The following is a 15,497-nucleotide window of genomic DNA, read 5'->3' on the forward strand; positions in this document are numbered from 1 at the left end:
CCTAGTTTACCTTCAACTTTGGCTGATATAAATAATGTATAAAACAGTGTTGTTACCTTTGGCTTTGTCTATTCATTATTCATTGTTATCTGCAAGGATGGCTTCCAGTTAGCATTATGGGAAAGTTTTTTTGCCGGAGTAGAGTTAACCTTTACATGAACTGCAGATTCAGTGTAGACCCCAAACTGAATAAGCATAATATATTCATCCTTGTAACTTTCTACCAAAAACAAAACTTATAACTTTCCTCACCTTTGCATATTTAAAACACACATTTGCATATATGTGTTTTAAAGCCCTAACTTGTCCCCTTCGTCCCCCTGCCTGTAGTCGTCCATTTGGTGGACTATCAGAGCATCGAGACCATTCGCTTCTTCCGCGTGGAGCAGACGTACGCAGTGAAGACGGGGAAGTGGTACTTTGAGTTTGAAGCCCTGGGTGGAGGCGACATGAGGGTGGGCTGGGCCAGACCGGGCTGCAGACCCGATGTGGAACTGGGAGCGGACAACCAGGCCTTTGTTTTCGACGGATACAGGGTAAACTTGACTGTTACGTGGTGTTTTAGAAAGCTTGGATCAAATGATTTTATATTGATGCTTTTATATTATTATCATTCAGGATATCTTGCAAACACACTGGGATTTGTTTCTTTTTATTCCTTAAGGGTCGACGCATGCACGCAGGCAGCCGCTACTTCGGACACCCGTGGAAAAAGGGCGACGTGGTTGGTTGCATGATCAACATGGAGGACAAATCAATGATTTTCACCCTGAACGGAGAACTCCTGATCACCAACAAGGGCTCCGAGCTCTGCTTCACCGACTTTGAGACAGAGGACGGTGAGGGCACTGAACCTTTTGTGTTAATCTTTTAATTTATTCTGTGCGTGTTTCCTCCACATTGTCTCCAGAGGTGTGGCTGAGTTTGTTTGGCGTCGAGCATGAGGTCAAAAAAGAAATCTGTACAAAATGCCAACGATTTAATGAAGTCCCTTGTGGCATTGGCCCATTACTCTGTAAGTGAACCAGCGTTTAGAGACGAGCTGAGACTCAGTCACTTTAGGAATAAAGTTCACATTAGAAAATAAATTGTTACAGTTGAGATTCTGCTCTAAAAATCATATTGTTGAGCAGCATCTGAGTTACTTTTCATGGTTTATAACTATGTTCAGAAAGAAAACCTGTAAATCCAGGAATGTCCTTCACCTCCTTCCAGGTTTCATCCCCGTGTGCAGTATGGGGATGTCTCAGATCGGCCGCATGAACCTGGGCAAGGACGCCAGCACCTTGAAGTACTACACCATGTGCGGCCTCCAGGAGGGCTTCGAGCCCTTCGCTGTCAATATGAACAGAGACATCACCATGTGGTTCAGCAAGCGCCTGCCCACCTTTGTCAACACGCCTCAGGACCACATGCACATCGAGGTATTATATTATTTTAGAAGATTTTATGAAGGCTGAATGTGACGTTTTTTATTCCGAAGTCACGTTTGAGCACAGGATTTTCTGTCAGTTCCCGAATCTCTTGAACCACCGCTCAGAAATCGTTTGTTTAAACCTCAAGTGTGTCGTCATGTGCTCGTTGTTGTGCTGCAGTGTTTAGTTAAGATTTTAAATTCCTCTCGTGTGCAGAATCTATGTCTATCTAGTTTAATCTATGCAAACAGACATCATGAACAGTTCTGCTGCGGCTGATGGGCACATTGGTGTCGTGTATTGATTTCCCTCCTTTTTTGGGTTTCGGCCCCTCACGACGGATTTAATTCTCCAGGTGACGAGGATCGATGGCACAGTGGACAGCCCGCCCTGCCTCAAGGTCACCCACAAGACGTTCGGCACACAGAACAGCAACAGCGACATGGTCTACTGTAGACTGAGCATGCCCGTAGAGTTCTACACCGCCGACGCGTTCCTGGACGAGTCGCTGAAACTCAGGTCAGAGATCAGGTCTGCATTGGGAGTGATGCAAGGTGGAAATATACTGTTCTAGTAGCAATGTCACACTGATCATCATTTGGTGGGAATTGGCTGTTACTCGCTCCGCCTGGGACATCGATGCAAAACGATTAATGTGGGGAACATTTTGTTCCTCGTAAAAAAAAACCTCCGCTGTGTTTTTGTTTCTGCAGCAACACTCCAAAAGAAGACGGAACTGTGGACTATGGAAGAATCACAACTGTAAATCAAACTCGATTTTTAGAGATACACATGAAAAAACACATTGTTATACATTGAAGTTCTCAGCTCAACAAGAACCAAGTAACCCTGTTGTACCTGTTGTGTGTGTTTTTTTAAATGGCAGTACTACCACTCAGTGAGAGTGTTTGCTGGACAGGACCCTGCCTCAGTGTGGGTGGGCTGGGTCTCACCCGACTATCACTACTACAGCAAGAACTTCAGCCTCAACAGGACGCAGACAGTCACCGTGACCCTGGGAGACGAGAGGGGCCGAGTGCACGAGAGGCAAGCCCCCTGCTGTTTCCCATAAATAGAGTTTATATGAAGTTTATAGAGGTGTGGTACAGTTGATACTTGATTCTCTAGAAAAAACAGTGAATACGTGGGAATCTTAAATATATGCCACCCTCCCTGAAATACTTTAGTGTGTTCTCAGTGTTTTGCTTTTCTCTCTGCAACCCTTTTCTTGTTGTGTTAGAGTTAAGTCCATTAGGCTTGAGGCAAAGTTCGAAGTAAGACTTAAGTTGATTCATCTTAGTTGGATCACGCTGGGTGTTGCAATGGATGTAATATTGTGAGACATGTATTCATGGATATGTGGTAGAATCTTATTAGTTTCTGCACAAAACCTATTCAAGAATAGACATTTTTGGAGCTTATTATTATTATTAACATTTAATAATTCTACATAAATAACACAACATACAACAAATAACACACAACAGTAGCACGATTAAGCACAAACCTTTATTTCATTGTGGTTGTTGATATAAATATAGCAGGAGTTTGGATTACCTGGCAAATTATAACCCGAAACAGTTACAACAAGTTAAATATGAATATATACAAATTATTCTCCTGCTGAAGAACCAAGGACCTATTTTATCTGCCAGTGTCCATCCTGCCTCAATACTGAGCTAATGGAGAAAAGAGCCTCTTTGTGTCACAAAATGAATATGAATGAGGAAGGAGTCACAAATCAACACAGATCGATGAACGTGATGAAAAGATGTTGTGCACATGTTCCTTGTCTCTCTGTCGTCTTTGTGGGTTGTGCTGTTACTGTGCTTGTTGTGCTGCAGTGTCCAGAGGAGCAACTGCTACATGGTGTGTGGAGCAGACGCCGTCGACCCGTCCTCCTCCAGCCGCACCAGCTCCGACCTGGAGATCGGCTGCCTGATCGACCTGGCCACCGGCCTCGTCTCCTTCACCGCCAATGGAAAGGAGCTGCCCACAACGTATCAGGTAGATAAGAAGAGTCACGGACACATGGTGGTGGGAATTGACAGAAAGAACCCAGACACACGGACAGGTGACTTTAAAAAAAAAAAAACGTGGCTCTATAGCGTGTACATTCAGGGACTTAAAACTTCTTTTGGAAAGATGCTACTCGGGTATATTTGTATTGCCTGCACACACTGAGATGATCTCCCTTTCTTTCACCCTCAGGTAATGTGCACAAATTAGTACTGCGGTAAATTACATCTGCAAACAGGCAGCTGGGCCGTGATACAGCCGAATTCTGATTTGTTGTCATTATACAGAGAAACACTGCTGAGTAATCTCTGTCTCTTCCTGAAGTCAGGCTGTAAACACGTCGTATTGAAGCCCTGTGAATCGTCCATCACGTCTCGTTCTGTATTTATCTCTGTTATTGTCTCATTTTCTCTCCTTTTCAACCCTTTGATTCAGTCGTGAATTGGCCGGTTTTTTTTTTTAAAAGAGGATCAAGAAGCTTTTACCCTGATGAAAAGCTTCTTGTCCGGTTACTGCATCAAAGAGCCTGGTTCTTTGTATTTGTCTTTTTGGATGGTTGTTATCAGCGATACTCATTGAACTGGCATTTAGAACATCTGGCTAATCCGTTAGCCTGGAGGTTCAATGGCTTCTGACAGTTTTCAAATGAATGAATCTGAGAATCAGGGCAGCATTAACATGACAATAGATCCCTGGTTTGATCCATGCACGGAGGCTTGAGTCCTGCTGCAGCGGCTGCAGGTTCAAATCCGGCCCTTTGCTGCATTAATGTGTTGCAGTTTTAAAGGAGACGTATGAAGCCTTTTCAGCGTATGTTTCCTCTTGTGTGTTGTGTGGGTTTTTTTGTGTATATAAAAGTTCTACAAAGTTTTAAAGCCCAAATTCCGCAGTAAAGGAAGCTCCTCCCCCACAGAAAACACACAGCTAGTGGTTGACCAGTAACATTACAGTGGCCGAGCTGACCAATCAGAGCAGACTGGACTTTATCAGGAGCTAACACCAAGCGTTTCAGACAGAGGCTGAATAGAGGAGCTGCAGCAATGGACAGTCTGAGGAAAGTTTTCTGATCATTAGAGCATCTCAACCTTTTAGAAAGATTAACCTGGACATGAGCAGAATATATCTCCTTTAAATCCCACGAATCTACTGCAAACACAGGCTGTGTTAACTAAGTACGTGAGGTTAATAACTTAAATGTGTCTTTCAGGTGGAGCCGAATACTAAGCTCTTCCCAGCTGTGTTCATACACCCCACCTCTGCAAACCTCTTCCAGTTTGAATTTGTCAAGACCAAGGTTTGTAAATCTAACACTGTGCATGATGTGGTGCAGAGTAGTGATGTGTGGTTTTAACTTAATACTATAACCATAGTCATACAGGTTTTTGCAATCATTAATTTGTCATTAAGCTCCGTCTCCCCAGGGAATAGTATTTGGTGGAATTAGACTATAATCAATGTGCATTTTGTTTTATAGATATTAACTACTTGTGATAATATTAGGATAATTACCTGACCAGTAGGATTACGTATAAAGTACTGAATTGGAAGTTATGTTTGCACAGTTTCGTCCAGATTATTAAAACACGTTTCTTTTTCTATTATAATTACTTCACTGGCCTTGTGCTCGACTGATTGCTCGTCTAGCTGTGAATGAAATATTAATGAAGTCATGCTCTTTCTTATTCTGCTTGAACCTGAACCTTAAAGCACCACAATATTTTAATCACTTACAAGTGTTTGTTCCAGCAAGTTAAATGTTCCTTGTAGTAGGCTCCTTTGGATTAATATTATCTCTTGTCTCTTCGCTCTCCTCCCTCTCTACTTCTCTCTGCGCCCAGGATGCCATGCCGCTCTCATCGGCCATTTTGAAGAGCGAGCACAGGAACCCGGTGCCGCAGTGTCCGCCACGACTGGATGTGCAGACCATCGTGGCCGTGCTGTGGAGCCGGATGCCAAACACCTTCCTCAGCGTGGAGACGGCCCGAGTCAGCGAGCGGCACGGTTGGGTGGTCCAGTGTCTGGAGCCGCTGCAGATAATGGCTGTTCACATCCCGGAGGAGAACAGGTGGGCTACAAGGATAAAGATCGGTTTGGAATCGAGCTCATGGTTCTGTCTCGCTTGTCGTTGTGTTGCTGCCGTCATGATTGTGATTAACAAGTGGTTTGGACATCCCATGCAAATTACTAAATGAAAAGCAAATCCACTCCTTAATTAATTGCATAGAGCACTTTATGCTGATGTTAATTATTGTTGTTGCAGCCTTTAAGAGATGTGTTATATGAAATCCTCCACTTTATACCATCATATCAATGTATATCAGAAATAGTAAATTAAAATCTAGATTGTATTGATAACCGTATATGGATGAAAAAGTCAGTTTTTGAGTGAATTAAATACCTGACGAATAAACATTGGTGCATAAATCATACTGGAATCCCCGCAGTATTTCCCACAATGCTCAGGGAGCACAGGGAGCCATTACAAAGTGTGTAAACAGATGATGGTGAACATCATAGTGCTTTGTTCCTTTTGTAAATACTGTTGTAATAGTATTACAGTTTCCCAGCTAGTAAATACCGTTACAGTGTAAATGACCGCTTTGCTTTTCTCCTATCTTTCCCTCCAGGTGTTTGGACATCCTGGAGTTATCTGAGCACGAAGACCTGAGGACGTTCCACTACCACACGCTGAAGCTGTACTGCGCCCTCTGCGCCCTGGGAAACACCCGTGTAGCTCACGCCCTCTGCAGCCACATGGACCAGTCCCAGCTCCTCTACACCATCGACAACCAGTACCTGTCTGGGATGCTGCGAGAGGGCTTCTACAATGTCCTCATCAGGTGTGTGACACTCACACTAACTATCATTACAGCCGTTCTGCTGGTTTTGTACCTCCACTTTCATTGCTCATCAGATAATCTAATGATGATCTATGATAGAGTCAAGTCCATCACCAGAAACAGAGCGATTCACAATCGTGATATAAGTCTAATAATTACCTGTGTGATTTATTTGTGTTGCTGGCAGACACCCAGTGTAATGCAATCTCACGTTGTGCCAATAAACCTTCGACTTAAACACAGAAAAGACATAATTGGGCTAAGTCACACATTATGAATGTCACCGTGTACATTTAATAATAAGAGCTTGACTCTATTATCAGTGAAAATGCAGCTTTTAGTGGAGAAAGTTATTTTCTGTGTGGGTGGAGAGTTCTGTCTCAACATTTTTCATTATTGGCCACAAAGTGTTTGAGAACTCAGCCTCTAGTCGAGGAAGTCGCTGAGTCACGATATTGATTAACAACACGGTAAATTCCCACACATATATTATGGTAATTTCCTGATGTGGGGCTGCAGAAATCTTTGTTTTTCAACTTTACAAAATGGCCCAGTGTGCAAGACGTATGTAAAAATAGAACTGATTCTCCTTCTCGTTGCCAGCATCCATCTTGAGACGGCGAAGGAGGCTCGCCTAATGATGAATAACGAGTTCATCATCCCCGTGACGGATGAGACTCGCTCCATCAAGCTGTTCCCAGACGAATCCAAACGCCACTCGCTGCCCGGCGTGGGCCTGAGCACCTCCCTCAAACCCCGCGTCAACTTCTCCTCTGTCGGCATCATCGACACCAAGCAACACCAGTACCTCTACAGCCCCCAGATCCCCCTGGGCGTCCTGAAGGAGAAAGCCATCAGCATGCTCACCGAGGCTGTGCAGGGCGGAGGCACGCACATCCGCGACCCCGTGGGCGGCAGCGTCAACTACCACTTCGTCCCCATCCTGAAGCTGATCGGAACGCTGCTAATCATGGGAGTCCTAACCAGCGAGGAGGTGAGGCTGATTCTCCTCCTGATTGACCCCAACGTGTTCGGAGAGGCCAAGGAGGGCGAGGACGGGAAGGCGGATGAGGGGGCCGCGGCGGGGGAGAAGGAGGAGGTGAGCAAGAACGAAGAGAAGGCCGTGGAGGCGGGAGAAGAGGAGACCAAGGAGAGCAAACCGCCGGCTAAAGGTCTGCTGGAGAAGTCACTGCCTGAGCCGGTGAAACGCCAGGTGAGGAAAACAATCATGGAAACATTCACACGCTTGTTTTAAACATGAACTGAAAATAGTTCCATCCATCTCGTTTGCTTGAATTTGATTTGGTTCAATAATTCTTCATTTTTCAGTAATTCAAAGCTACAAAGAGACGACATGACTGCAAAGAAAGACAGTGACAGAATACTAATGTTTTTATCTACGACAAAATGTTCACAAAAACTGATTTAATACATGAAGGAGATTGAGGAAGATAATAGTATGTGAAGTTTCTGGAGTCAACAAAACACATCAAATACTACAGACACACAGAAAGAGAAAGTTTAATTCTATATTTATTCTACTCTCCTGCTGAGTTCATCTCTGTGCCAACATTTTGTGATTCTTCTCTTCTCTTCAGATGTGTGAGCTGCTGCATTACTTCTGTGACTGCGAGCTCAAGCATCGCATCGAGGCCATCGTCTCGTTCTCTGACAGCTTCGTGTCCAAGCTGCAGTTCAACCAGAAGTTCCGCTACAACGAGCTGATGCTGGCGCTCAACATGTCCGCCGCCGTCACCGCCAAGAAGACCAAAGAGTTTCGCTCTCCGCCACAGGAGCAGGTACAGTCGACATCCATTTCGAGATGTAATTTATGTTCAAGGTTGTTTGAGGTGTTGTATTGGAACAGAACCTCCGAATGAAGACTTGGGCCTTGGGGTGAAAACAAAGAAAATCAATGACCATGAGTGGAAACAGCAGCAGATATATACACTCTCAGATTTAAAGGTTTTGTAGTATTACCCTTTTTACTTTCAGTTGTTCCTTTTCCTTAAGACCAAAGGTGAAATTGAACCTGGAGCCAGACGACCAAATTACAAATAGAAAAGGAAATTAACAGACTTCAAATGTCAAGTACAACCAATCCACTGCACAGCCTTAAATTAAAACTAAACAACAAACACATTGCAAAGTAAGACGTAGCATACAATCGATGTGGCTCCGTGAAATGTGAATCAACCAAGCAGACAGCAGAGCAGTTTGTCCACTACGTGAACCACTCAGACCAAAATGTCCCCCTGAGGGTTTTTACTCACACAGCAGATCTTGAAGCAATTGGCTCCTTTACTCTAAAGAGGTCAGACTCTTCGTGCCGTGTCGTCCAGGTAAATGTCAGTCCGAGGACAAACTGCACCGTGTAACCCTGATGGCTTATTTGGATCCACTTTCGCAGGAACAAATAACGTAACCTTCAAAATAAAGGCACCTAATGAAATCCCAGCTCTATGAGTAGCCTAGATATGGGACCAATATTCCTGCTTTAAAAATATTTTTAAGGTGTATAAGCTTATTCTAGATATTTAAAACATAAAAACATGCAATAAGAATCTTACATTTTGTCTAAACTTTGACTAAGATACAAACTATACATAAACATTCTTCAGTGTAAAAACTCTGGTGGTGTCTCTGTTTCTAAATAAACTATTATTTTTGTTTCTTGTTCGGACATAAACACTGATGGAATATACAGTGTCTGCAATAAGCTAATTGAAATATTGATCTAACTGTGCTATAATAATAATAATATGTAGTTAAAAGTGTGACAGAAGTTCAAGCATGACCACCCGTTACAATAATAAACACTAGAGGAATGCACGGTGATAAAAAGTAAGTTTGAAGCTTTGATTTAAAGGAAGCTATCGACTCAGCCTGCTGTATTTCCTCAGGCCGGGGTGGGGGGGGGGGGGGGGGGGGTGCAGGGCCTCAGAGCTGCTCCCCCTTAGTCTTCAGCCCAGAATCTGGAACAGTTAAAAGGCCAATGCCAGATGGAGATAAATCTTATTGCAAATACTAGACATGCAGGGTATCGATGTTTTGCTCCGTAGGGAAAAAAACACCTCAAAATCAATGGATTCCCACCTTGAAAGTTTAGTTTCCCAGCTTTCTACTCAGTTTGAAATGTAGTAAGCACAGAGAGTAGTAATTGAAATATTTCTTGAGGCTCTGTGATGAAGTCTTGTCTGGATCTCGCCGCTCAGATGCTCAATACAACACAAACTGAAGTTGTGCGCTTCCTTCCACCAGCACAGTGTTGTTCAGCTCAGTGTGTAACGCACTCAGTCAGCACACCGAAGGGCCCGGGGCTCAGAGTGTTGTATCTAATGAGCAGACGGCTTCACATAACACCCGCTTCTCTTCTTAGTGTGTCTCAGAGCCAGAGTAGAGAGAGAGGGAGAGAGAGAGAGAGAGGAACATCATTATTCTTCATGCCCTGTAACCAGTTTGGCTTCGACTCGTGTGCGGAGCTCCAGCACACAGAGCGGCAGCAGGTTGAGATCTGCGTGACTGCAATTCTTTCAGGGTTCATTGTGTTTTAATTGTATTTCCCCCAGAGTTTCAAAGTCATGTAGGAAGACACAAACTACAGCTGCACAAAATAAGTAGGAACGGTCAGCAGCAGGTGATTGTGTGTCTGCGATGTTCTCCAGGATCACTGTGTGTTCCTCCCGTGGTTTATTATACAACTGACAGCACAGCAGCCTAATCTGGACATTTTATTTTCCTGAGACTGAGGAAGCATCTCATTTATATTGACATTTGTGTCAATGAAATATTATTTATTTCCCCTCTCGTCTCTCACAGCTCTTCTAATCTTTCTGTTTGTCTGTTTTTTTTTTACTGCAGATCAACATCCTGTTGAATTTCACTGCAGGGGAGGACTGCCCCTGTCCCGAGGAGATCCAGGATGAACTCAAATCCTTCCATGAAGAACTGCGACTCCACTGTGGTACAACTCATTGTTATTGATGCTTTCTACTTCAGGCTCATTAATACACTGTATCCTAAACTACACTTAGCCTCCTTTTAATGTAAATGAACTTAAAGGCCGGTACCTCTCACTCTGTGCACATTTAACCACTGGATACAATATGTTGTCGACCATCTTGCAGGAATTCCAGTGGAGGAGGAAGAAGAGGAGCAGGACACGTCGATAAAAGGCCGTCTCCTTGCTCTGCTCTACAAGATCAAGGGTCCGCCTCAGAAGACAGAAGAGACACCAGCCGAGACAGAACAGCCTCCTCCCAGTGAGTACATTTATAAAGTGACAAGGACAAAAGGGGCTGGTAACCTGAAAGCTTCCTTATGGGTTGATGGAGTTTCATTTTTTTAGGATTATAACTTGAAATCCAAATCGTTGTTTGCCGACGTTTGCTTTTTTATTTCCTCTTCAGTACATTTCCAAATCATTGAGCCATTAACAGGGGCATTTATGGAAACATGATTAGATCCAGACCACGATTAAAAAGACTAAATCCACCGATGTGTCAAACAACAATCAGATAACGACTGTAACATTTATTAAACAGAGACGCGTCCTGTTTGACTTTTGTTTCTGAGGACGTTATTAATCTCCACTTGCTGGATCAGATTCGACTTTAACTGATGGAATTTAATAGAAAATCACCATCTGACTCTATCTTTGCTTTATTCTGGGGTCAGTGGGTTTCACTGCTCTTTTTTATTCATGTCCTTTGCTGAAAGCATTGGTTATGTTCTGTACCAAATAATGGAAAACTAATGGACAGATGCTGCAAGACTGTCTGCTATAAATTTTAATGCCTGACTCCAGCCTCCCACACCTCGCCTGCATTATTGAGAAGCTTCACAAGTGGACAGGTGATTAGATTCGAGAGGACTCCGATGGACATGCATTAACTCGTCTGCATCATATTAAGATCATGTTGGAGTGCGTTTAATATTCATGTGGGAGGAAAGAAGCTGATTTTCCATTTTAATGTCCATTAATGTCTAATCTGAACATGATTCGATGAAATCCTTTACTTGCAGTTCATTGTTTAGCATAAAAACATAGAGAAGCCATTAAATTCGTACCATTGCAGCCTTATTAGGTGCTAATTAGATTAAATTTTAATAGTTTATCAATGCGTCCAAAACTGACTTTGGATCAGCTATGACTCTTTCTAGTAAAGGACACCATACTGAGTGTGTGTGGCCGTTTGCAGACTCTCTGTGACGGTGACGACTCCCACGTGAGCCAGTGGTTTAGACGATGCAGAGCAGATGTTTATCGGGGGGAGACATTTACATTCATCCGGGCAGCCGGCTCCGTCTCCGCCTCCCTCTCTCTCTCTGTTTGTCTCTCATTAGGATTCCGCTCGAATCTGAACCTTTGTTTGCTCCAGGTTGTATTTTCTTTTTACCAGTTTCAGGGTATGAGAATTCACTTTATTATCACTGGGTTGTTGTTTCTTTTAAATGCAACTGAACCTCGAGTCGAGTCTATACCATCGTGTGCTGCTCCAATCATACTTGCATGTGTAACTGTGTCACATTGTGTCAGTACACACTTGAATTTACTTAATAAACACTGTAAGTAATTCCTCAATTTGTAATACTACCTGTGAAATACCGTGTACTATTGTGACACCATGAAATCAGGACATCTCCATATCGTGAAAACCTCATGTCATTGCAGATCCTCTACAGATATTGGACTATTGATTTTCACACTCAGAGTTGATAGTATCAGTGTTGTCATTCGAAGAGGTGCAGCATTACGCCACAGGCCACATCTATCACTCCAGGTCACCGTGTTCCTCTGTAGCCTCTTGTTCTACTGTTGTCGTCTGTGAGATTAAAGTTTGATATGACCTGTTTAGAATTAAGTGTTTTAAAGCATCACCACAGATTTACAGCTTTGAAGAACATCTCCTCTTCCTGAGTTGCAGTTTAATTTCCATCCACCTCTTTATAGCTGTTTTGTGTTGCTATAAATACTGATGACAAACACGAGGTAGACAGGCGTTATTCCTTTATTTGTTCATCAGCAGTCCTTGGAAACAGTTTCAGACATTTTATTATGAGGTTCTATTTACAAGGTACGTGCTGTTATCATGATTAACAGCGTCACTGACATTGATGCGTCCCAGCCTCCACTGCTGCAGAGCTCTGGTGGCCTGTTTAATTCAAAGTTTATTAAAATTGAAAGTATCACGTGTTCATATCACACCAGGTTCAACACTGCACTTCATTGCGAAGGTGATAACACGAACGGTTCTTAAGATTAAGATGCGTTCCACATACATTCAGCGATTTCCTGAATTATTAAATAGATGTATAAAGAGATTTTCTTGTCTTCCAGTTTGACGTTATTGATTAATCCATCTCTGTCCGGTCTGTCTATTTGGGAAATTACTGACAAGTTATAATAGGTATGAAATCCAGTGGCAGCACAATTGCACATTCTCTGCTGTGAGTGTTACTGCATTGTGTGGAAGTATAAAGTCCCCAGGCAGTCCACACAGGAACACACAGTTTGTGTAGCAGAGCAGGCACTAATTTTCTACCTCTGTCGAATGTCTCTCCCTTTCCCAGCCAACCTGAAGGAGCTGATCTCCCAGACCATAACCAGCTGGGCCCAGGAGTCCCACATCCAGGACCCCAAGCTGGTCAGAGTGATGTTCAGCCTGCTGAGGCGGCAGTACGACGGCATCGGGGAGTTGCTCCGGGCCATGAAGAAGTCCTACACCATCAGTGCTGCGTCCGTGCAGGATGCTATTAACCTGTTGGTGTCTCTGGGTCAAATTAGGTCCCTGCTGTCAGTGCGTATGGGCAAAGAGGAGGAGAAACTCATGATCGATGGTCTCGGGTGAGAAAATACCTTCCAACAAATGCACTGACTTTGGTCAAGGCAATATTAATGGTTATCATACATTTCTCCTTCATTTAAGATTATTACTCACTCGGATATGTTTCCACAGCCCTGCAGGATTCCCAGTATTCAGTGTTTTGCCTTAACAGGTTTAAATGTAATATAAATATATATAAAAATGACTGTCTCTTGTTCCCAGCGACATCATGAACAACAAGGTTTTCTACCAACATCCCAACCTGATGAGAGTGCTGGGCATGCATGAGACCGTCATGGAGGTCATGGTCAATGTGCTGGGAGGAGACAAGCTACAGGTGAGTGGGGCTGCATTTCACTTCGTACCTCTGTCAGAACAACATGATCCTCTTTCATCATCAGCAGTTTGAATATGAAGCATTTATATCCGATCAGGGTTTTATTGAATGTCATGGAATAGTTAGAAACAAACCTATTTCAATGTGTTTACTGTTTAATGAATTACCAGTTCAATTCAGCAATAATTTGCCTAATATAGAATAAGGCTGCCACTAATTAGTATCAATTAATCTGCAAGTTATTTTCTTTTTGTCAATTAAGTATCAGGAATATAATTTAAATGTCCCTCACAGTTTCCCAGTGCACAGTGGAACCAAATGAATTTGAACTCTGGCTTTATTCTCAATAATATTAACTCTTGGGGGAACTTCTAGTTCTTTACTTAGATCCTGAGTTTAGCTTTTTGAAGGATCTGATTGAAAAGTCCTGGCATCGACTGATCGTTTCGTGCTGCAACATTTATCCCAGGAGGTCAGCGTGAGCCAAGAGCCACAACCTAATGGCCAGAAAAACCACACGGGGTAATGGAGAGGGGACAGTGGAGTAAACCAGGCGAAGACGATGGCCTGGGGGGGAGGCCTGTCCTTATTGGGCAGCACCGACAGAAGCTGCGAGAGATGCTTGTGATTTATTGCCACAGCCAGCGCCAAGCATGAGTTAGAACTCAGACAGACAGACCTCAGGGAAACATTCACATCTGAAGCTGCATCAGTGTGATCACGCCGATAAGTCTCCCCACCAGTTTACTGCCACTTGATATGTGCAGTCGATTTACTGTGGCCGTACACAAAGTGGCAGCACCACAGCCTGTTAATGTACATCAGCTTTTCAATATTTACTCTCTTTGATTATCTCTGATGTTGTTTTAGTCGTGGTGTGGTGCGCTATAAGATAAGGTTTCGATTGATTTAGTTAAACGATTTCTTACGATTGAGAACAGTCTCCTTACGAAACCACATTTGAATTAACTGGGTCCTGATTTTTATTTTTAATCTGCAACAAATCTATCAACGTCTCTGGCAGTTTAGTTTCATCCCCTAAATGAAAAAGATTTTCTTCCCCCCTCAGAATTATGCTCAGGCTCAACCTGAAGATGAACCCTCACATATAATCACAGTGGTAACGGTGCTGGGTGGGAAACGTGAAATGATTTTCCAGCTGTTGAGTTCCGAACAGAAAATACATTTTACTTATTGACTCGGGGAAACGTTTGATGTCTTCAGAATGACTCATATGATTTGTATTTCAGTTGTTGAGGGGAATACTAAACAGTTTCTGAGGATCTACTTTTATCCCAGCGCACCTTCACATTGGTGTTTTCATTTTTTTATCTACAGGAGATTGCCTTCCCCAAGATGGTGGCCAGCTGCTGTCGCTTCTTGTGCTACTTCTGTCGAATCAGCCGCCAGAACCAGAAAGCCATGTTTGACCACCTGAGCTACCTGCTGGAGAACAGCAGCGTCGGACTGGGTAAAAAAAAAGCGAAACGTTCTCTAAATGAGACCGTTTACCCTCCTGCTGTCTGTCGGCATTCAACTGACAACCTTTTTATTCTGCTGTTGTATTCTGAGAGAGGAAGACGGCGGTTTAAAAAATGTATGAAAGGGTTAAATATGAGCGACGAGCAGAGGAAAGTGAAGGAAGAGTTGACGGAGTGGCTGTGTAACAGGGAAGGTGAGATGTTGAGAGAAATGGCGAGATGCAGCATCAGGGAGAAATATTGAGGGTGATATTTATAGTGAAACCTTGAAATTCTGCTTCCACCTCAAGTGTTTTGCCAGACATTGGGAAAATGAAAGATTGGCCTCTTGCTGCTCCCGATGATGCAAAATCCAACCGATAGAGAAGTTTTCAACTAACTAAAAAATGCAACTTATCACGCAACATTATGAAAAGTGCCTGGTGAGGAAGAATCACAGGCTGTAATCCTAAATAACTGGGTATCAGTTTGTGAATAAAAGGGGCAAAAGACAGCTGATGGCAGGGGAAGAGCGGAAGTGAGGGGGGGGGGGGGGGAGATGGGCGACGAGGTGGGTGTAACTCAGTCATGCAGGGAAG

At 43.3% G+C, this 15,497-nt stretch overlaps 1 protein-coding gene across 13 annotated transcripts in view; it reads left to right on the forward strand.

The window, feature by feature from the left end:
* The window catches only part of ryr3 (ryanodine receptor 3), a 90,869-nt gene that overhangs the window by 43,410 nt on the left and 31,962 nt on the right, over positions 1 to 15,497 (forward strand). For 11 of the 13 annotated variants that reach the window (XM_034580405.1, XM_034580408.1, XM_034580399.1 and 8 more), the window contains 17 exons: positions 331 to 536; positions 665 to 839; positions 1,216 to 1,424; positions 1,771 to 1,946; positions 2,129 to 2,177; positions 2,302 to 2,462; positions 3,260 to 3,422; positions 4,642 to 4,728; positions 5,273 to 5,499; positions 6,062 to 6,274; positions 6,878 to 7,487; positions 7,873 to 8,073; positions 10,136 to 10,238; positions 10,402 to 10,536; positions 12,848 to 13,121; positions 13,324 to 13,438; positions 14,777 to 14,909. In XM_034580405.1, the coding sequence (XP_034436296.1) occupies positions 331 to 536; positions 665 to 839; positions 1,216 to 1,424; positions 1,771 to 1,946; positions 2,129 to 2,177; positions 2,302 to 2,462; positions 3,260 to 3,422; positions 4,642 to 4,728; positions 5,273 to 5,499; positions 6,062 to 6,274; positions 6,878 to 7,487; positions 7,873 to 8,073; positions 10,136 to 10,238; positions 10,402 to 10,536; positions 12,848 to 13,121; positions 13,324 to 13,438; positions 14,777 to 14,909 (3,237 nt within the window). The remainder of the gene's footprint in view (positions 1 to 330; positions 537 to 664; positions 840 to 1,215; positions 1,425 to 1,770; positions 1,947 to 2,128; positions 2,178 to 2,301; positions 2,463 to 3,259; positions 3,423 to 4,641; positions 4,729 to 5,272; positions 5,500 to 6,061; positions 6,275 to 6,877; positions 7,488 to 7,872; positions 8,074 to 10,135; positions 10,239 to 10,401; positions 10,537 to 12,847; positions 13,122 to 13,323; positions 13,439 to 14,776; positions 14,910 to 15,497) is intronic. The other 2 variants (XM_034580400.1, XM_034580407.1) reach the window with 1 other exon arrangement.

The sequence above is a fragment of the Hippoglossus hippoglossus genome, chromosome 24 (assembly GCF_009819705.1).
Source record: "Hippoglossus hippoglossus isolate fHipHip1 chromosome 24, fHipHip1.pri, whole genome shotgun sequence".
In the NCBI taxonomy this organism is placed as follows: domain Eukaryota; kingdom Metazoa; phylum Chordata; class Actinopteri; order Pleuronectiformes; family Pleuronectidae; genus Hippoglossus; species Hippoglossus hippoglossus.